Raw genomic sequence first — 22,582 nt, forward strand, 5'->3', positions numbered from 1 at the left:
TTTCCTTCCCAATTTCGTAAGGTATGTGATTATAAAGCTTTTTAATTTATGAAAGTAAAAAGCTGTACAGTCACATACCTTACGAAATTAGAAAGGAAAAAAGCCTATGTTAAAATTGTGTGTATTTGTTTTTTACATTTTTTTAAAGGGACTATACAAACTATTTTGTCTACAAACTTTGTTAAATTCAATTTTTTATTATTATATTTTCTCTATTAGATATGTGAACTTAGTTTTGCTCAAATTGGGTTTCTGGGTATTTGTGTTTTTGAATTGTTTCTTTTCTTTTATTCTTTGAAGTGCTATACATACCAGATTTTTAACAAGCTTTGTCAATAAGATTGTATTTTCTAGGACAATAAAGTATATGTCTATCTATCTATCTATCTACAGTGTGACCCATTTTTAATGGAAACACCCCCCTAAAATTTGAAGTTGTAAATCGATTTTAATAATTTTTTTTAAATGTCTAGTACTAAAAGGTCTACCTTGGGACAAAATTTGAAATGTTTATTAAAGTTTCAGGGCATACTACAATATTTTTTCTTAGTCGAAAATCGGGATTTTTTATTAGCGATTTTTTTATTGAAAAAATCACTACGCCACTGGATTCAGTGTGCCTCTAAACAGGTGTGACCAAAATTTCATGAAAAAATATTCCAGATGAAAAAAAAAACAAAAATCGTAAATATTTTTAATGAAAATAACGGAATTACATTCAAGTTTTCACGCAAATTAACTAAAACTGAGACCTAATATTTCAATTTAAATCTTAGTTGCCATGGAAATAATATTACAGTTTGACACTTGTGAAAGATTTAAGTGTACTATTGTCAACAATATTCACCTTACAGTTCTTAGAATTATTTTGTGTCATGACTGCAAGATTGAGCGTACGAGAGAAAATTGAAATTGTACGCCTTTCGGGAGATGACGTTAGAAGTGCTAGAGAGGTTTGCAGAGTATTTAATGAGAGACATCCAGATCGTCCTCGTATTAGCTGCGGTACGGTAAATAAAATAAATAAAATATTCAATGAAACTGGTGCAATATCAAAAATGATGTTAAAAAGTAATCCTGTACAAAGACGAAACAGGAATGACAGGAATGATCAAATCATTTTAGATTATTTCGGAAATAATCCTAATGCCAGTATAAGGAATGCCACTTTAGATTTGAATATTCCACGAGAAACTATTCGGAGATGTCTCAAGGCGAAGAATATTAAACCTATCAAGCCAAAATTTGTACACACACTTCAAGAAGGCGACGAAGCAAGACGCCTGGAATATTGTTTATGGGCCCAAGGGGAATGTTCAAACAATAGAAATTTCCTAAAAAATATTTTATATACCGACGAAGCCACTTTCACTACAAATGGAGTAGTGTCATCACAGAATTGTCGCTATTGGGCAGCGGAAAATCCTAACTGGGTAATAAACTGCAAAAGCCAGTATTCCCAAAAAATCAACGTCTGGTGTGGGATATTGAACGAACGAATTATTGGACCTGCCTTTTTTGAGGAAAACATTAACGCCAGAGGTTTCTAGAATTTTTAAACACAGAGTTTTGGGATGCTATTCACGAGCTGCCAATCAATGAACGATCAAATTTAATTGTCCAGTTAGATGGGTGTTCAGTGCATTATGCCAGAGATGTGAGGCAATGGCTTAACGAACATTTTCCAAACCGATGGATAGGCCGTGGTAGTCCGTTTATAGAGTAGCCACCCAGATCTCCAGACCTCACAGTTTTGGACTTTTTTCTCTGGGGACTTCTCACACAAAAGGTTTACAAAAACCGCTCAAGAAATAGAAATGAACTTTGTGCAAGAATTCGACAAGTATGTGCAGATATTAGCCCTCAAGAACTAAGGAACGTAATCAGAAACATTCATAAGCGTTACGACACATGTATCGAAATACGTGGTGGATTAGTAGAGGCTACTAGAATATGAGTGAGAAGTAATTGTTGCACTGAATCGAAACATCTCAATAATTAGTCATTAGTTACGTTTATTAAAATTTTTTGCATCATTGTTAGTTGAATTGTGTGAATGTAATTCCGTTATTTTCATTAAAAATATTTACGCTATTTGTTTTTTTTTTTTCATCTGGCGGCACTTTATTGTTGAAATCATTAAAAAAATGAAATATTGTGACTGTTAGCTGTGTGAGTTTTCGAATTTTTGAGTTGTCATAACTTTGTTAATAATGAATATTTTTTCATGAAATTTTGGTCACACCTATTTAGAGGCGCTCCGAATCCAGTGGCGTAGTGTTTTTTTCAATAAAAAAACCGCTAATAAAAAATCCCAATTTTCGACTAAAAAATATCGTAGTATGCCCTGAAACTTTAATAAACATTTCAAATTTTGTCCCAAGGTAGATCTTTTAGTACTTGACATTTAAAAAAAAATTATTAAAATCGATTTACAACTTCAAATTTTAGGGGGGTGTTTCCATTAAAAATGGGTCACACTGTATATATTCTCGCTATTATGAAAAAAAAACAACACCCTATGCATCTGGAACTATTTTCAAAAAGCGGTCGTCCTTGTGTGGTTCAACTTTTATGTGAGACTTTTCATGTTAAATTTTACATCTGGAGATATATTTGAGCCCTTGAAAGCTATTCAATGAACATTAACAATGAAGAAAAAAAATCAAAGCCTTAAAAAAGACTACCAAGATAATCACACAACTAATAAAAATTTACCAGATGCTCCTTTGTAATACCCTGCATGGCTTCTGCCAAGGCATTGTTAACCTGCCCAAACTCAAATCTCATCTTCTCTTCCGTGAACCTCTGAATAATAGAGTAGTGACTAGCCAACGGTAAAATCTGCTTCACAAGCTCGCGTAAAGAAAGAGGAATGTTATCGTTAATCTTGAATGTTCTAGGACCGTAAACGTCTTTGAGATCCTCCGGTTCGATATAACAGCCCGGCAAACCTATCAGCACACTCAAAAGGTCTTCTATAAGAATATTCTCTTGAGAAACCACTGGTACCGTAGGAATGGAATGGGAGATGTTGTGGATTGAGAAGTCCCAGGACATGTTTGGCCGTCTCTGCACCCATGATATTACCGACGGAGTTGTAGCCAAGGGTATAGAAGAGGAAATATTCAGCATACCCTTCAGAGAATCATCTTTATTGGACTTTTTTGTGACTGCCTTCTTCAAGCGGTTTCTAACCTGAAACATTGAATCGAATATTGGGATGTGTGATAAAGATGCATAGAAATCCTGGTGTGGTCTCTTGAATCATTTTATACATAAGCAATAAGCTGGCAAAGCCCTAAATTATCTGAAATTTCTTAATTAACATTGTTTGAACATTTTCTATGAATTAAAAATTTTATTGAATTATTTGAGTTTGCATTTTTACCTCCTTTTACCTCCCACATTGAAGTAGTGACATCAGTAAATATAGTCAATTATCCTTAAATGCCTATTTTACTATCGTTCAGATAAATGAGAAAAAGAATTGGCTCAACAACTGAACCCTGAAGACACCACACATAATATTTGAAGGATAAGAGTGTTTGCTTTGGAATTTTACAATTCGAGTTCTGTTTGAGAGGCATGATGCCACTTGTTCACAATTCCTCTTAACCCATAATACTTGACAAACTGTCAATTGTTTGTTAATCAATGCTAAATAGTTTATAATCAATGAAAACATTTAATAAAAACTCTCAATTGTTTGTTAACTGATGTCAACAATTAAGAGAATCTCTCAATTGTTTATTATTCAGTGCAAACAATTGAAAGAAATACTCTCAATTGTTTATATTCAATGAAAACAGTTGACATTAACTTTCAATTGTTCATTAAACAATGATGGCAATTCAGAGAAACTCTCAATTGTTCATAATTCAGTGCAAACAATTGAAAAAAAATACTCTCTATTGTTTATATTCAATGGAAAGAGTTGATAGAAACTCACAAATGTTTGGGATTGTTGCTATTGGTATTAATTTCTAAAAGTAGCTTGAAAAGGCGAATTCCTTCATTTCGTTTGATATATTGAGAGATCGCTTCATACAGATTTTTTAATTGAAGAAACCTAATTCAACAGCAAATCGTTAGCAATCTGACATAATAAATTTGGTTTTCTGCATGACATTTTTTTCTTTATCAATTTCAGTAAGGTCTACATATTTTGCCGAATAAACTACAGAATCAATGACTATACGAAGGTTTTATCCATCTTATGAATGACGTTTCACAGTCTTACTTGTGGTAGATCATCTTTCGTGAATTCAGTTCGGATACTAGGAGATGGTTTGCTTTTCTGTAAAAAATCCTTTAGGCTAGCATCTTGGGAGATGTAATCCAGCAACTGAACATATGCATCCAGAGAATCAACGCTACATCAAACAAATAAATGTTAGAAAAGACAATTTAAGTTATACATCAGTAGTTTACTTTTTATCCTTCAAATCATTGTATTTCAACAAGAAATGGTCAGAGTCTGGAATATCCTGGCAGAGACGTGTTAAATGTTTCTGAATAACAACCTGGCAACCGGCTGTATTCACAGATTGGCTCTCTTGTAAGTATTCCACCAGTTTTTCGGGGGTCACTTTACTGGTTCTTCCACTAAAATGAAATAATATAAGTTGGGATAGAGAGCTATACTAGGGTTTACCCTAATGATGTGAGAAGAGCATTGACAATGTCATATAATTTAAATTCGCTCATTTTCAAATTTATTATTGAATTCAAATCGTATTCATATTATTATTACAGAATATCTGTAGTGTTCTGTTATTATTGAAACAATTCAAATTATAAATGTCAAAATATTTTCAGTTCTTCTTCTTCTAGTCATGGGGTGGTAGAAGCCTATGATAGTTAGCCAGCTTCACTTGAAAATTTGTAACCCTGGTAAATAGATGAATAAATATACTTTGGAAAAAATTTTTTTGGCTTTCTACATTCTATCTTTATACAAAAATGTGTGAACCTTCCGAAGAGAGTAAGAAAGTGTTTTTTTTTTGGGAAAAAAGGTGCCACAGGCGGGAGAAAAAGTTGAAATATTGGAACTTCATTGCGAATTGAATTACAAAACATATGTTATGCTTTTCACCTTTTATTTACATTTATTATAGGAAACCCTGAAATAATAAATTACTTTCAGACCAGTGTTGACTGAGCAATATGTTCTTCATCGTGAACATTTTTGAATTGTAATTTCTTTTTGGGAGAGAAATATTTTGGCTTTTTATTTCTCCATCTTCATACAAAAAAATGTGGTAATCATTCAAAGACAGGGAGGAAAAAATCAATTTCAAAAAATTAACTCTAAACAAAGGTGAGTATATCATGCAAAGAAATGAACAAACTGGAAGAAAATCCCTCTCGAAACATTGAATTAAACGAAAAAAAAAATTCAAAACAAATACTTTTATATGAACACTGAATTATACAAAAAATACATTTCTCTACTACTACTACCCTACCCTACACCCTACATTATGAAAGAAAGGACATTGGCAGATAAAGATCTTCAGATGATGTGGTGCTGCAGGTTTTTCCAGGTTTTCAAGCAGCTGAAAAAGCAAATGCGCCACTGGAATCAATGAAGTCGCCAGAGGCTCCAATAAATTCAATGCATCGCCAGAACACTTCGTGACACGACTATCGTCAAACTTAAACCAGTCCGTTTCATCTTTGACTAAGGCGTAATAATGACCAAATTCAACGCCAGAACCACAGTGAACAATGACTGCATGAATATTATAATAGTGGTCTGCTAGGTTGAAATGTTCATCTATTTCGAATCTTCCAAAGAGTTTCTTGCTTCCGTCCAAAGAGTTTTTTGCTTTCGTTAGAGGTTGAGTCTTGTTTGAAAATCATCAGTGTTATTATTAGATTGACTGGTGCCTCAGCTATACTTGTTTCCTTATAACAGTCAGTTTGTTTGGCGCATGTTTGACAATACAGTCGATCATCACCTGTTAAAAATTCCATTTTCAGATGATTTAACAATAAGCTTTGCACGGACTGGTTATTAGTCATATTAGGAAAAGCTAAATGGAGTTCCAGAAATTCACATAAGTTTTCGGTACTTCTTGAACGTTTACCACAAAGTAAACAAGTGAGGATTTTTGCAGCAAAAGATTTACAAACACAAGACGAGATGGGCTGTACGGAATCATTCAGTCCAGAGCGGTCAGGAGTATTGATTTTGCTATTGTTTTGCTCACGAAGAGTATTCAACAAGAACCCCAAGAATTCGGAACAATCCTCTTGTTGTCCTAACGAGTATCTAGTGGGATTCAAAGACTCCAGGAAATCGGTTGGAGAGAAAGATGATACCTTCTTACGAAACTGCAGGTGCATGAACAGGTGTTTGAGTTTGATGAATAAGTAGGAAACATTCCCGTTCTCATTCATCATTAAAACTTCGTTCTTGAAATTCTTCGTCACGAACAACACTTGTAAAATGCTATTCATGTAGCAAGTGTTTTCTAAATTATCCAATCCAATTTTCTTCTCTAGATTTTCAGGACAACTATCTACTGATTCGTAAGGAAGAACATGTTTCACAAAATCTCCATAAGAACCATTTCTCAAGCTGCGATCGATCCTTCCAAGTGAAGAAGGGTTTCGTAGAGGGAACGATTCGGCTCTTGCTTCATGAAGCTCTTCCACTGAAAGGGAACCAGTTCTACGAGGATGCAACTCATATTTGGGGGGCAAGAATGACCTGAGTCCACTGACCGCACTGAAAAAGAAGAAGGTGGATCAATCACTTGTGAATTAACCTTGATGAGAGACTGATGAATATCCACATATCTCGGCTTGTTTCGAAGAGGTTTCAGTTCCATACTGAAATGAGGGCAATGCATGATTTCATCAAAATTATGTGAAGGAGCATTGCCACGTTGAATGGCAATACTAATTCTTTCTATCAAAAAAGAGGTAGAACGGTGATCTTTCCTTGCTTGGCCTCTCCTCCTTCCAAGTTCATGAACGAATAACAGAGACTCCGGGCCATAAACACCAAAAGTTTCAACCGCTACTGGATGAAACAGATAGTTGTTTCCAAGATTTTGGTATTTTTTTTTTCAATTTCTCGCCAGACAATGCTGCAGTTCCAGCAGACTTGGAACTTTCGGCTAGATGGGAAGCCGCGACCGTGTCAACACAAGTGAAGTCCCATACCATATGATTTGGCCAGAATGATTGCCTGCAGTAAAATCTTGCGTTGCTAGGAAACCTGTTACCACTTCTTTCAAACTACATCGTAGGTGTTGCCATGGTGAAAAATAAATAAGTGACATTTTCAGTCATTGAAACCTTCTACAAGTGACAAATTTCAAATATTTATTCAAGTTGTTGAAAAATGGAATGGCCAAGTAAAAATGTTCCACGGGGAGGATTTATGCATGCGGCTAAATCCTCCTACAGTCCAGATACTCATAAGTTTTTAAAATGTATGTATATGAGTTTGTTTGAATTTCAAATAACATTAATATTCAATTAAAAAGACAACTGTTGTGATTGGTAAGTAATTTTTCATCAGCAATTGCAGCTTACTTTCCCAATGAGCCTTTTTCCTGAGAATAGTACAGCGAACGTGTCACGAGAGGCAGCACTAGTAGTAGGAACAAACATAAACTATTCACATGTAAAACAGTGTTATTTACGTAATATTAATTTATTATTTAAAAATATAAATCTGATATAAAAAATTATTTTGTGCTAGTATAATGCCAACAAAGCATTGCTGTTTTGCGAATTGCACGTCGGATAATCGATATCCGGAAGAAAACGTGTTTTTATACCATTTATAAAACCTCATATTAATGAGGTTAGATGTAAGAAATGGATACATGCTTCGAGGAGAGTGGATTTAACGGTGCAAAAAATAAATAAATATTCATATGTATGCTCTAAACATAAAATGAATAGTAAATTTTTCATAGTTATTTACCATTGATTAGAATGAGATATAACCTCAATCGTTTATTAAATTATATTCATTTATTATATTTAACTAAATTTATTACATTTCCATATATATTTGATTCATATTTCACTTGGAAATAAATATGAAATTCATAATTATTGAATCTACCGCTACTCTTTTGCTTCCCACATAGACCAGGCTATTTCATCAGCGAATCGAATGTTGGGCTTTATTATAAGGAGTACCAGAAAATTCAAGAATTTTAATACGATTATAACACTGTTTAATGTCTATGTGAGGTCTAAACTAGAATGGTATCCAATTTACAATTGCCACATACATCATATTGATGCTGTTCAAAAAAAAAAAATTTAAATATCTGTCTTTCAAGGTCACAGGAATGTATCCTCAGAGGGGAACCGACTATTCTATCCTTCTGAATCAATTTAATGTAATATCTCTAAATACACGTCGACTTTTTGTCACAATCTCCTTTCTTCACAAACTGCTAAACAATAAGATCTCGTGTGCCCCTCTTTTACAAATAATAAACTTCCGCACCCTACGCCTTAATTCCAGATACCAAACGACATTTTACTGTGATCTTGTCAAAACAAATAACCAGTGTCAATACTTTGTAACAACTATAATTCAATATGTGATATGTGCGATATTAATCACAGTTCTCAAAGTTTTATTTAAAAATGTATTCTTACTAGAAGCTTTTACCTGTGATCACTTTTTCTTTTCGCTTCTTGTGATATATTTCTACTTATTTTTCTTTTAGTTGTAGCAATCTTTTTTTTTAACTAATTATACTGTTTTGCATATATTTTCATCAACACCTTTGTACATTTCCTGTAATTGGGTGAATGCCTGTTGGAAATAAAGTGCTATCAATCAATAGAGTCTGTATACTAACCTGACTATTAATTCACCTTTTTTCCGGTTACTTTTAAATTACGGCATGCAAGTCAACGTTTTAATGGTACAACATTGTTGTCCTTTACAGTTGCAAATTTTAGTTTAGCTCTAGGAATATTTTCTTCTGTTAAAAACACCCTTTTTTAATTGTACTTTTCCTTATGTTTATATGAGGATTGGGCAGTGTTTGTCTCTACCGAACTACTAGCGCTGCTAGTGAGTGATTTTTCGTACTTCAGGAAAAAGGTTCATTTAACGGTAATGATATATATAATATAGGCAGCATGTGCCGAACCTTCATGTCTTTCAGTATTAATGGAGGAAAGTAAACTATCGATGATGCAGAGGAAGAAATTCAATTATTGTTTGAGAAACGGGGAACCCCTCCCTCCCATATCACACACATCCAGATCACGCGTCAACATACCTGAGGTCACTATTAGACCAGGAAGTTCCAAAAGAAGAACACGTGAGACCATCGTCCAATCTGGAGCCTACGAAAGAGAGGAGTTCCGACCGCATCATCCAGTGGTTGACAGAGAAAAGGAAAAGGAAAGGTTACAGAATAAAATGGCTTACAACGAGGAGATAAAAGTCCGCAAACCCAAAATTTTCCAGAAACTAGTGAGCAAAGAAGACAAAGAAGAAATCAATAGATTCGACCAAAGTAAGTCTAACTATAATATAATGTTATCCCAGATTATAGTATTGTTTCCAATTCCCTAAACAATGTGTATGTCTCTTTCAGTTGTACAGGAAATAAAAGAGAGGGAAGAGTGGTTAAAAGAAATGGAAGCGCTAGGCCAGGGCAATAAATATAGACAAATAATTGAGTTACAAATACAAGAAAAAGTTCGAGAGATGAATAAAATGAAATTTGAAAACATAAAACAATAAAAAATTGATTATCTGTTTTAGTTTTTTTTTAATGAAGGCGAACATCAAATTTGAAACTTTTACATAAGTAGTGTCACATAAATATGAATGTTGGCCGTGGTCTGCAGGTTTTTATTTCGAACTTTTCGTCTACTACTGCGGTAGACATCATCGAAGGTAATGTGGTGCTCGAGTTGTTGTTCTCGTCGTTTCGTCCACCTCAATGAGGAATGTTCCTCAATTTGGGTTATTACAGCAAATGCAAGCTTGAACAAAATAAAATTGAGTTTAATTCATGAGCTTTTCAAATTCACTTCGAAAAGTATTCAAATTGAAGTTTCAAATGTTGGGTTTTAATTTTTAAAGGGATTTGTTTCTAATTCACATATTGGCAAAAGCGCCTATATCAACTTAAAATCATTATATTCTACTTTAAAAAAGGAAAATTATCTTCATAAATCAAGAATTGAGGCAAAATATAAATTACTGTTCAATACCACCTCCACAAGCCACATAAACAAAAGTTGTTTTGTTATTTATTTATATAGAGGAAGATAGGTTAGGTGCACAAAATGTCATATGTCACAGAATGTCTCGGAACATAAGTAAACAGAAATATGTCATCTTTGTTTGTCTCATACAGGTAATAGGTTAATTGTCCTTTATTAGCTATAACCTATGTTGCCAAATAGTGAAATAGAAACGAATCCCTTTAAATGTTGAATGCATTTTAGAGCTCTTTTATGAAGCCTACTTGATACCAGTAAATTTTACAGCATTCGGAACGACGGGAACAACTTCAGCACCAACTCGCGTTTGATAATGTCTACTGCAGTAGTAGATCAAATGCAGGCACAGAAAGATGTAGACCACGGCGAAAAAAAAAACCGGAAAATAGTTTTCACACAAATATAATTTTTTCTCAAATATACAAGCTGTTTTCAGTTTCCTTTTTCATGAACATTTGAAAGAAACGGTATAGTTTCTATACAACTTAGATGTTTTGAGGAAATTCGTTTACATTTCATTAAAGCGGTAAATTGTTAACATATTAGAGTTATTGACTATCTAAATGCACGTGGTCACCCTGTATATAGTGACTGAATAAGGAATATCCTGTTAGATTCATTCATAGTTTATTATTCAATTAGACTCAAATGGGTCATGAAGAAATATATTTATTCAATATACATTGCCACAGCGACATGACACATATAAGTTTATTATTTCTAGGTTTATTATCTGTTATTATTGATACACGTTTATGCTGTGAATATTTTCCCTGGTGAGTAAATTTTGATTGAGAAATATCTCAAGATATTGATGAGGGAAATATTTGTCAGACTTCTAAGTAACTTGAATGTGAAGGGATATCCTATTTCAAGCAAATTATTCAACTTCCATTTTGTTCAAGTTATTTATTTCTCACAAATGTGTGTACAGGAACCCATTGAGAGACAAAAATAACCACTTTGCAATATTGGTATTGGCCAGAGGAGGATCTAAAGGAATCAAACTGAAAAATCTTTCGCGAGTGGGAGGTAATTCTTTGTTGGCCATATCGGTGCGAGAAGTGAATAAACTTCGAGGTATTGACTCAGTTTGGGTTTCAACAGATCATGAAAAAATTGCAGAATTAGCGGAAAACGGTCAGTATCATTTATAACAGAGCATGTAGTTTCATTATTTACTTCCTGTACTGGGTGCAGTTTTTTTAAATTCGATATTGCTGTACTGATAGATATCTACTTTTTTATTCTCTATCAGAAGTTATTAATCAATAATTTTGTAATAGAAAATGTGAATGTTCACTGGAGAGCTCCTGAATCAGCCACTGATGAAGCGAGTTCTTTGCTAGGAATAATAGAATTCCTGAAACACCACCCAGAAGTAGATATTTTGGGTTTGGTACAGTGTACTTCTCCTTTTATAAAATCATCTTACTTGCAACAAGCCGTCAACCATATGCAAAATGGAAAGGAATGCACTTTCGCCGCGACTAGGTTTGTTTCAATAGTGGCACTGAAATAAGACCTAAAAATCTTCATTTTTTAGATCATACAAACTGAGATGGCAGAAATTAGGCGACAGGTTAATTCCTCTTAATTTTGACCTGAAGAAAAGGCCGCGAAGGCAAGATTTTGATGGAGAACTGGTTGAAAATGGGATGTTCTATTTTTTTTCTCGAAGGTTGATTCAACAAGGTGTTCTTCAATCAAACAAGTGAGTACGTTTTGGAATATTTTATATTTCCAGGTGCAATCAATATGAACAGTTATGCAAACATTTAAACGGAAAATAAATAACATTTTCTGACCGTCATGCCATTGTTTTCCATTATTTTGAGAATAACTTCCGCAATTTGTGTTACAAAAAAGTTATAAAGCATTAGATTAGAAAATATGTAACACTCAGAATCTGAGTGGCGTCAGTGCCTCTTTTCCATATTTAAAACTAGAGAGTAACCATAAAATCCGGCAACCATGGACTATAGATCATAAGCGCGACAAATTCGAGCATATGCGCATGAAATGTAATGTCAAAAAAAAAAAGACAAAATTATTCATAGAAGTAACAAAAGTGGTTAAAATAGAGTTCCAGAAGTTCATTACCTTTCCATTTTAACTGTTTTCAAGTTGAATAATATCCTTAAAGTATTTTTTAAATACTTCCCGGTGAAAATGACGTTAATATATCTGCTTGTCTTCTTCTTCTCTTTTTTTATGGTCTTTGCATCGACAAAATGTTGGTGGGTCTTTGCTTCCCTTCGGGTCTGCCTAGTCAGTGTGAATATTTGCTTATCAAATTCGATGTTGTCAGTGGAAATGTCAAAATATATAAATAGCTGTATATACTAAATCGGGGTGTGTACTTGAGACGGGTGGTTCTGATGTAATATAAAAGAAATTTGGAATTCAGGAAAACCCTCCTCTTGACTCAGTTTTGTTTCTGAAACGTCACAAATTTAAGCGAACACAGTGACTCCTTTACAATTAATAATTGATGATTATATTGCTCTCTCGGTTTCTGTATTTTTTAGAATCAACCTATCAGTATTTATTTATAACCAGCAATTTTTGTAGAGAGCTGAAGTAACAGCGAATTTTCTTCAACGATAATTCGATGTTTTCTTTGCCAATTCCTGAACATTCATTTGATAATACATTATGAATACATTATTCATTTCTAGATTTCTATAAACTTTTTGTACTTTCAACTGAACGTCAATATTCTTCGAATTCATTTTAAATAATTTCATTCGGTTACCAGTAACTGTATCTGATTTTTCATATGTTTCTTTATGAATTGAGACAAATCTGTCTCTCTTCTATACACACTTTCACGGGAAGTGTTCAAGTGACTTGGCACATTTGATTCCACCAAGAGCGGTACATTTCAGAAATTCGCCAAGGACCGTTGCTGCTCATCGTTTTGAGATTCAACTCAGTACCCCTCGAACTTCACTGTTCAAGAAGTCTTTCATTTGGAGAACTGGAGAGGAATGAACTTCCTGAGAACATTTTTCCAAATGGATTTAATTTCCAGCGATTCAAATCCGATGTGAATCATTATTTTCGCCCAGGCACCGCTCTTAGAGCGCCTCAAGGATTCTCCTGTAGTACTCGTCTTTTATCCTTGAAAAATAAGTGGAAAGCTAATGCGACATATCTAATAAAACAATATTAATTTCGTGATATAAATTTAATACAAGCTCTTCATACTTTTACGATAGCTTTCCCTACATTACCGCCTCGTAACATATCCGCAAACGCATGAAACATGTTTTCAAAGCCTTCCGTGACCGTTTCACGGTATTTCAATTTTCCTTCCTCGATCCATTTTCTGTTTTGTTCGATTCCTTCGAACCATTGATCCAACCATCTGTGAACGATGAATCCTTCCATCTTCAATTGATTGAATGTCAGTGGATATTGAACCAAACTTGCTGAAAATAAAGAACTGTAAACATCCAAACTTCCTGCCAATGTATCTTCAATGAAACTATTATATGTATGTAGTGATCTGTTCACAAAATGAGGTGAATGTTCAAATTTCGCGGGCTAAGTACATTCGATTAGCGATTTTTTAATGTTGGTACATTCGTCTCGAAGCTATGTTCACAGTTTAAGCTGTTGAGTATGTTTAGTTTGTTGGTGAGAGCATAAAAGTTAGAAGTGTTTTGCCAACGGCCATCTAGATTTTCACAAAAGGATCATAACTGGTGACGAATCAGGGGTATATGGTTATGACATCGAAACCAAAGTCCAATCGTCCCAATAGAAGACCCCAGTTCGATTAATTGTCAGAGTTTTGCTCAGTGTTTTCTTCGATTACCACATGATCGTACGGTCAATAAGGAGTATTATCTTGAAGTTATGCGCCGCTTGCGAGAAGCAATACGAAGAAAACGTCCGGTTTTGTTTCTAATTTTATGGTCAAACACCATAGTCATGCCTCAGACACCGTATTCATCAGATTTGCCCCCATCCAAATTTTTCGTGTTCCCAATATTAAAAAAATTAATGAAAGGACGGCGGTTAGCGACAATTATGGCAATGAAAACCGAATCCCTGAGAGAACTCAAGGAAATGAATATTTTTTGACAAAAATGAAAAATCACCTGATTTTTTCAACAGACCTCGTACCGTAACTGAACTAAATGTATTTGATATAAACTTTATTTGACTTACCCTTTGGGATTTTACTTTCATTGTATCCAGAGATGGCGCCACATACTGCCACTCGTCCAAATGTGTTCATGTATAACATTATAGTTGTGCTTATCTCACCACCAACCTGAAATTCAGAATGAGTGAATGAGGTTGTCAATGAAAATATTTTCATTATTTCTGTCATTGTGTAAACATTCTATCAAATCTGGGGAAACAATTTGACAGCTTCTTCAATCGAGTGCAAAGAATTCATGGAATTGTTATACCTACCAAGGCTGATTGATATTCCAAAAGTATAAAATTATTAATCTGGAACAAAAAAATATGACCAATATGCATAGAAAAACAATTTGCTATTATTCTGTCAAAAACCCTGGAAGCGGGAAATGATTTGACCCAACTTTGTACGCATGTTGATAGATGGTGCAAGAATCGAAATCAGTAGCGCTTTTTTTATTCAGTTCTTTACATTATCGATCATAATGTAAAAAAAAAATTTTCACCCAATGTCAATTTATTCCTAAATGAAGAGAACATCGAAAATTGAAGTGTCAACTTGACATTGTCAAGCTGTGGCATTTGGTTGAACTCAGCACCTATGTGCATGAGGTTAGAAGTTCATTGGATCTTTTTATTATTTCTTTGTCAAGAGTCCGTAGGTGTCGAGTTTTTGAAAAGTATTTTATTTGGAGAAGAAATTCAAGTGATGACTCCAGAGATATTATATGCACCTTAAATTTCACATATTCAAATAGCGAGAAGTTTTCGTTGAACACGACTGAAGAAGCTGTTTTATAACGAAATACATGTGACGGTTTTGTAAACTGTTTAGTAAAACTTTAATGAAATGAATAAAAACACTTTCGTCTAATTTCCACCAGTTATTTTATTTGTAAAAAAGTGTTTATATTCATTTCATTAAAGTGATCATGGATTTCCACAAAATGAACAAGTCATCAATGACACATATTATTCAGTGAAAATTTCAGTTTGAAGTGTTACTCAAATAAGTTATCATGGATTTTCATCGAGTATCGGCCATTTTCATACCATATCAACTCAAGTACTAACGTTGTCAAAATAACAATCTATCCCATTGGGGGCGTATTCTTCAATTTTCTTCCTGACGTCATCAGTTTTGTAGTTGATGAAATGATCGAAACCTAGATCGTTCACGAGCCATTCTCCTTTTTCGTCCGAACCTGCAACGCCGATCGCTCTGCAACCCTTGATTTTTGCTATCTGACCTACCAAGCTACCTACTGCGCCTGCTGCTCCGGTAACGATAACTGTTTCACCCGGCTTTGGTTGACACACATTGAGTAGTCCAAAATTTGCGGTATTTCTGAAAAAAAGCATATAAATGGTGAATTAGCAAGTAGAAAGGCACAAGTCGCAATACCATCAATATCAATGAAGGGTTTGATATCAACCAGAAAAGTAACAATTGCTAAGTAAGATCCTTGCATTTTCTAAAAAACGTTACAGTCAAGGTGCTGGACACCTAATATAAAATCAAGTTGTAGCAACAGGCGTTTAGAGTGATGGTATTTGTTGTTTTTTTTTTCAAAAGTAAACGTTTACTTACCCTGGCATTCCTAAGATTCCTAAAGCCAAAGACTTTGGCAAATTTCCCAAATTATCTGGAATCAACCATGCACCGGGAAATCCGTTGGGCAATATTTTTCCGGACGATACTGTATGTGTTCTCCAGCCGAATTCGCCGACAACATATTTACCTTCCGGGAAATTTGGGTTCTTGCTGTCTATGATCCTACACAAGAAATTCAAATACTTGTATTTGCATCAATGAGGTTGAAAAGCTGTTGTTCCAGGGAATGTATATAAAATAATTAAAAATGTAGTTTAATCACTTAATGCTTTCCTAGTAACTCAACAGTTACCAGAAACTTTTGTTTATCCTTACTAATATCAAAATGCAAGTACTTGTGAAGCACTACATAAATTGAATTTGAATACTGTCACTTACTTAGCAACTTGTGATCCCATAAAAGTTTTTCCAGTCTTCACTCTAGGGGCATAAGCTCGCATATATGGATCGACACTCAAGAACTGTGCTTCAGCCAAGAATTCTGTGAAAAATATTATTATATTCTGTTTTTGGGAATACCTCACGGAGTGAGCGACATCTAGATCTGATAACTGGACATAAGACTTGGAGAAAACATTGATTATCGTAAATCTAGTCACAAATTGACCGTTAAAACCATAGATATGTTTTATATACTGAGGATCAGTACTTTACAACCCGATTGAATTCAATTCAACCGTAATTATTTTTCAATGAAAAATTCGAAGACTCCATAGTATGTCTTAGTATGTCAATCGAATACATTTAATGCTGATTAGTTTGATTACCCCGCGTTCTATGTATATTTATAAAATTTATTATAACTTGGTAATCTTCTTTGAAAAAAAAACCATACAAAAGTTTGAGATTAATGTCACATTTGATAATCATGGATATTTCAAATATAATCAATTTAATTTATCTTATTTATTATTCACATCAACAGAGACCCAAAGTACCAAAGTCCCTTGTAGCAAAAATGATTCTTTTCCTACAGATTGATATTCGAATTGATACACCTAGATGTCGCCCACTAAATGGTTCTCCCTTTGAATTTCATGAATCGTGGCTAATGATTTTTGTAGCAGTGGCCACCAGATTTAACATAACCAAAGAAACTTTAACCACACTTAATTTCAGCGGGAAAGTTTTAACGTCCCAAAATACGTACATTACTTGTTATTGATAATCGTTTATTATCATTATTACATCTATTTGTTTTATCAGTTTTATATGTAGTTATTATAATTCTATTCACCATAAGGTACGTTGGATAATAACAGCACAACGATAATTTTCAAAATTATTAGGTTTTTTATTTTCAGGTGCTAAAAATGCCAAGCCCAAACAAAATGAAAACTTCGCAATTTCTGGAAAAAGTATCAAAAAGTGAGGCGGAACTTCAGCGCGAAAAAAATATCAAGGAACGAGACGCATTTCTTGCATCTTTCATGACCGATCCTGAGTTTGCAGAAGCTGTTGAATCTATAGGATTGTTCGAAACCACGAAAACGAAAAAAAAACTTCCTAGGAGAAAATCTAGGGATAGTACTTTCAAGTTTTTCGGTAACATACCGACCGAAAAACGTAAATCATTGCGTCTCCAGGATAAAGAACCTGTGTATACTAAAGAAGATTTAGTTGATGAATCTGCATTCAAGCGGAGGAGATACAGCAATTATGATTACGAAGACCTTGAAGAAGTCATATACAGACCTAAAAAGTCCCGAGTTCATACAAAACATTCAGGGAGACCTCCCATTATACCAGTTTCTGAGGTTACTGAGGAAATGATAAACAAAATCGCTAGGAAGGTATCAGTGAAGAAATACTCGGAAATAGGGACCAGCTGTCATCAGTGCCGGCAGAAAACTCAAGATCAGAAAACTTGCTGTAGGAATATTGAGTGTGTTGGAGTAAGAGGGCAATTTTGTGGAGTATGTCTGGAAAACAGGTAAGTTCAAATAATATTTACTGCTTCCTCTTTTAGTCTCAACGAAACATTCTTGAAAATCTTCAGTTTTCAATAGAACAGTCAAAAAAAGCTTACAATGATTCACATAGCATTGGAAAGTTGGTACGGATTGTAAATACTCCATTGAAATTAAAATATCAAAAGCCTCCTCTAATCCTGTATTGTGATAAAAAATAAATAATTGTAAATTGAAATCTCTGTTCGTGACTACAAACCAAGGTGCTTTCTGGGATATCTCCAACTGCTTGAAGTGTTTTCTTGATTTTATAAGAAGAGTTTTTCAGGTATGGCGAAGACGCAGCGGAAGCTTTAAGGGATCCTGACTGGACGTGCCCAGTATGTAGAGGGATATGCAACTGTTCATTTTGTCGAGCCAAAGAAGGAAAAAGGCCGACTGGTATATTGACACCATTAGCCCATCAAGCGGGACATAAATCAGTGAAAGAGTTCTTGGACAGTTTGAAAGGAAAAGGTTAGTTGCATCTCCTTTTTTCTTTCTCAATGAGGCTAGCTCTGATAGTTTCAAATTGTTTTAAAGAGTACCATGAAATTTATGGAATTTCTGTGTTTTTCAGGAGATTACGTTGATGAACATGATGATCCGAATAACTTACTGGGGTTCACGAAGGAACTGAAATATGCCCAGATGGGAGGCGGAATAAAACATTCGATTGATTGCCAGGATGATCTTAAAGAAAAGCTAATGAAATGCATAATCAATCTGGAAAACGATTTTGAATTATTGACAAGGCGGAAAAAATCTGTTTTGATTGGATTTTCACAGAACCAACCTGTTTGCAGGACTTTGTTGGATTAAGAGAACATATGTACATTTTTTACCTAGCTGTTTAATGTGTTTGAGCATTTAAGAGTATTTTTTCTGTTCAAATCTTTTGTACTTTTTTTATTGAATTTTGATAATATAAGTGTAACAAATGTTATTCTTGGTCAAATTCTTTGAAACCTTTCAAACCTCTGATGTCTTCTTCAAATATGTGATGGAAAACGAAATCGAGCCATTTACCAGGTCTAACCCACTTCAAGCAACAATGGTAAGGACATTGACATACTCTAGTGGTGCAGCCAATAACACTGCTCAAAAAAGGAACACATCTTCAGTGTCAGATAGATCAGGAATGTGTGAGTTGACTGTGGTTCTTGGCCAAAGCTCTGTATTGGTCGAACAGGAAAAACCTTTTTCAAAAGAATGAAAGAACATTGGAGTAGTTTCTTACATGTGAAGCCATCTTGCGACAGAGGGGTGTGAGTTTAACCAAGAATATGGTGTGTTACATTTGGAAAAGAAATGCTTTTGGAATGCTTGGAAATTGATAGACTTGAGAATTCTGAAAATTTAATGAATGACCAAATAGAATTGAATCCTATGTGAAAGCTATTGGAATTGACCGATACTTGATGATCGTCTATAAGTAACGCATTCAAAAATCACTTTACTGAGGCCATAACATCTTCATATCCAGTTTTACAGGTTATGACTACTACTGCGGTATACAGAACAAAAAGCAATGTGTTGAGGTCGCAGTGCTTGAGTTGTTGTTCCAAATGCAGTAACTCAACCCTCCATCGGTCGCGTTGTTAGGAAAAATCCTACATTTTTTAAATATTGCCCCTATTCGTGATTACACTTCATTAAAATTTATTTCCTTCTAAAAGGCATATTTGGAATGTGCAGCTGTGATTCAAGGTCATGATGAGCCCTAAACTACACCACAATTAAAAAGGATCGTCTTCTGAGTAGACTGCACGTGGTGAACCGACTCAAAGGCATGAAAAGGGCAAAGATGCAACAGTCGGCTGAGAAGGTTATCAGTTATCGTCTTTTTCTTCTTCTTCTCTTTTTTATGGTCTTTGCTTCCCTTCGGCTCAGTAGACTAGATCAGTTATCGTATCAGTATTTGGGTATGCGCATGGTATAATATTCATCGACTATCTTAAAAAAGGAACACCATCAACAGCGGCTTATACAGAGTGTTATTGGGGCGTTTGAAGGGCGAAATCGCAAAAAAACCACCTCATTTGAAGAAAAAAATAAGTACTGTTTTATCAAGACAGTATCAATGAAAAGGTAATAGTCGAAACTGTGGCGTATTACTTCGACCGTTGTCTAAGTATTTATCGACTATTACGACTATTCTATTTGTTAGTTTTATAGTAACATCACGAATTTTTTGTATATCTGGAGATATACACTTCCCATTAGCTTGTGACAGTTCTCACAAACTCGGGCTCTCCTTCATAAGTGATTCATTGTTTTCAGTTCTAATCAATAAGGCCAATCGATTTGATAGTCATTTTGATTTCGACGAATTAAGAAAAATATTTCAACCTGAGTTTCCATTTTGAGGTTAATATTCAGTTCCCATTATCTATAGATCTTGATAAAATCCACAAGGAAAATGAGATTATTCATTTATTTCATGGAATAGATGACTGTGAAAGTCAGAATTTGTATGAAAGAACACGATGATTCTTGAACAAGTTCAAAGTATATTCTACTGCATTATATTATATTGCGACAATTTGTATATAGCTTTGCTTTTAGACTATAAGATTGAGAAAATAACCATGAACCATTTTCAAATTTCGATGTTTTCAATGGTTTAATAAACCGAAATCGGTATATGAATTTCTACAAAATAAATAGGTCATCAATTGAGCATGCTTTAGGGGTGCTTTTAGGGTATGAGTAGTTATAAATTCAAAATTCTGCAACAAAACTGTTACACTCTCGATAATTTTGTGAACATCCGTGTCTCATCGGTGAATGTTAAGCAGGAAATGATTGTCATAGTTTTTACAATAAACAACGTACAGACGGTCACAAAAAGAACAAGCATGAAAGCAAGCAAGAAAAACCCAACTGCAATAATACATTCGACTACAGTAATGATGAATTATCAATAGTAATAATAGGAAAATTACTTCCTAGTTTCTGATCATCAACAATAATTGAAACCATCCTTAGAATACATCAAACCTCCCTTCTCTTGTCTAAGCATCAAATACTTAAATTTTGACATCTGAAGCGTCTCGCTGAAAAAATTGAGAGAAGTACCAATCCACTTCTCCACTAGATCACAGAATACTGAACGAAAACGATTTCTGTGACCTGATACTGCCAGCAAGGTTTAAACATTCATTTTTAATTTTTTATCATGAAAAACTTGAATATTCATTTTTAATTCCAAGTCGTTTATGTGTTCCCTATCATTAGCCTTTTTCTATATATTTTTTTCACACTACAGACTGTGTTTACTTCATTTTATAGATCGATTGAGCCCAGTGAACTAGTATAGATAGATAGATTTTATTAAAGATATAAATTTCATTGATTGAGGTAAACCGAAATATCAACGTTGGTGTTGATATAGACATTTCTAAAAACCTAACCAACAAACGACAAATACCATACTTTCTCGGAATATCTAGATAGTTCATAAGTTGAATTGCTTTTATGCTTTTTTTCCATTTTCTCCGTAGCATATTTTATTTTATTATGTACCTTTATCAGGGGCTTTCGACAATGAAAATAATTTCAAAACAAATGAGTACTCACGTCCATCTTTGAGACCTGGTAGCGTTTCTTCAATCAAATTTAAATCGCTTTCTTTCGGAAATCCATCGAATTGTTTTTGGAAAATGAAGGCTTTTGCAGTGAGGGTTCTTTTATTTATTTTAGTCAACTGCAATTTTGAAATAATTATACGAGATTTGTTCATCTTACTCACTGTAATATTGTTGGGACGTAGTACGTGAATGAAGTTGAAATAATTTTTTATCTTTTCGAGAATTGTGAGGATAAGCAAATAATGGTATGAACTCGATGCCCCTTCTTGCTAAGTAGGATAAGGAGGTCGAAAAAGTAAATAATAAAGAAATACCTGAGTTAGATTTTTAGAGATTTAAATTAATTTAATATATCATTGATGATGAATGACAAACAATCCCCTTTCCCTAAATGATGATCCATATGTATATGTGATCTCAATAAATTAATATTGTGATTAACATCTATTTTATGACGTGAAAGAAATGCGGATGACTAATAAGAGGTCAACAGTGTTGCCAAATGAATTTTTTTGAATTCTTCAGATAATCAGATGAAAAGCTCATCCTTAGATTTATTCAAATCCAAAAATGTTCAACTAAGCCAAAGTAGCAAACTTTTTTTCGAAACTAGATTAGATGGCACCCATATGATGGGTTTATTATGAAGGAAGATTACAAAATAACATTTGAGACCATCAATCATATACTTCAAGGTTGAAAACGCATATGATAAGTTACAAACAATGAGCAATAAGTAACACATTTTATGCTATACAGACACAAAATAAAACTTTGGTATTGTTTTATCATTTCTTGTTTTTGTTTTCCTGCAATAGATAAACAATCCAGGTTAGGCATCTGAGGTATTTTGATGATTATGAATAAGTATCCCGTTCGTGCTTAAATTAAACAACATTTTGTTAATACCCAGTTCAGAATCAACAGATTTTTGTCCAGCCCGAAAAATTATTTTTCTAGTGTCTTTTCCAATTTAATAATAGTCTTTTGGTGTTCCACATAATTAACATAAACTCAACTTTTTTATC

General features: G+C 34.0%; 5 protein-coding genes across 9 annotated transcripts in view; 3 read left to right on the top strand and 2 right to left on the bottom strand.

Annotated features, from left to right (window-relative positions):
- LOC111515718 (gamma-tubulin complex component 2) overlaps window positions 1-4,817 on the bottom strand; it is a 30,400-nt gene extending 25,583 nt beyond the window's left edge. For all 3 annotated transcript variants that reach the window (XM_074174490.1, XM_074174488.1, XM_074174489.1), the window contains exons 1-4: window positions 4,658-4,817; window positions 4,435-4,608; window positions 4,244-4,376; window positions 2,719-3,198 (exon numbers count right to left, since the gene is read on the bottom strand). In XM_074174490.1, the coding sequence (XP_074030591.1) occupies window positions 2,719-3,198; window positions 4,244-4,376; window positions 4,435-4,608; window positions 4,658-4,710 (840 nt within the window). In that variant the 5' untranslated portion in view covers window positions 4,711-4,817. The remainder of the gene's footprint in view (window positions 1-2,718; window positions 3,199-4,243; window positions 4,377-4,434; window positions 4,609-4,657) is intronic.
- A 2,459-nt stretch (window positions 4,818-7,276) lies between these two features.
- LOC111514127 (UPF0193 protein EVG1 homolog) lies at window positions 7,277-9,761 on the top strand. The gene is made up of 3 exons (XM_074174491.1): window positions 7,277-7,451; window positions 9,162-9,518; window positions 9,600-9,761. Exons 1-3 carry the CDS (start codon window positions 7,361-7,363, stop codon window positions 9,746-9,748), a joined length of 597 nt encoding a protein of 198 aa, XP_074030592.1. The 5' UTR covers window positions 7,277-7,360; the 3' UTR covers window positions 9,749-9,761.
- A 1,084-nt stretch (window positions 9,762-10,845) lies between these two features.
- LOC141481982 (N-acylneuraminate cytidylyltransferase-like) lies at window positions 10,846-11,954 on the top strand. The gene is made up of 4 exons (XM_074174497.1): window positions 10,846-11,012; window positions 11,171-11,376; window positions 11,523-11,730; window positions 11,783-11,954. The coding sequence occupies exons 1-4, from the start codon at window positions 10,885-10,887 to the stop codon at window positions 11,952-11,954; spliced, it is 714 nt and encodes a 237-aa protein (XP_074030598.1). The 5' UTR covers window positions 10,846-10,884.
- A 1,460-nt stretch (window positions 11,955-13,414) lies between these two features.
- On the bottom strand, window positions 13,415-21,780 carry LOC111514129 (prostaglandin reductase 1). Of its 2 annotated transcripts, none has more exons than XM_023170362.2 (6): window positions 21,544-21,780; window positions 16,391-16,493; window positions 15,989-16,174; window positions 15,472-15,745; window positions 14,419-14,524; window positions 13,415-13,673 (listed from the first exon to the last, which is right to left on the bottom strand). In XM_023170362.2, the coding sequence occupies exons 1-6, from the start codon at window positions 21,704-21,706 to the stop codon at window positions 13,444-13,446; spliced, it is 1,062 nt and encodes a 353-aa protein (XP_023026130.2). In that variant the 5' UTR covers window positions 21,707-21,780; the 3' UTR covers window positions 13,415-13,443. The 2 variants fall into 2 exon arrangements, with proteins under 2 accessions (XP_023026130.2, XP_074030597.1); XM_074174496.1 differs by lacking the exon at window positions 21,544-21,780 and adding an exon at window positions 20,910-20,961.
- LOC111514130 (uncharacterized) lies at window positions 16,979-18,907 on the top strand. 2 transcript variants are annotated; one of them, XM_023170363.2, is made up of 4 exons: window positions 16,979-17,255; window positions 17,302-17,945; window positions 18,251-18,438; window positions 18,542-18,907. In XM_023170363.2, exons 2-4 carry the CDS (start codon window positions 17,326-17,328, stop codon window positions 18,781-18,783), a joined length of 1,050 nt encoding a protein of 349 aa, XP_023026131.1. In that variant the 5' UTR covers window positions 16,979-17,255; window positions 17,302-17,325; the 3' UTR covers window positions 18,784-18,907. The 2 variants fall into 2 exon arrangements, with proteins under 2 accessions (XP_023026131.1, XP_074030596.1); XM_074174495.1 differs by having other exon boundaries at window positions 16,980-17,255; window positions 17,317-17,945.
- Window positions 21,781-22,582: the final 802 nt, after the last annotated feature.

This window comes from Leptinotarsa decemlineata, unplaced genomic scaffold, assembly GCF_025532065.1.
Source record: "Leptinotarsa decemlineata unplaced genomic scaffold, Ldec_3_MD MMD2_tig00000591_RagTag_RagTag, whole genome shotgun sequence".
NCBI classification, from domain to species: Eukaryota; Metazoa; Arthropoda; class Insecta; order Coleoptera; family Chrysomelidae; genus Leptinotarsa; species Leptinotarsa decemlineata.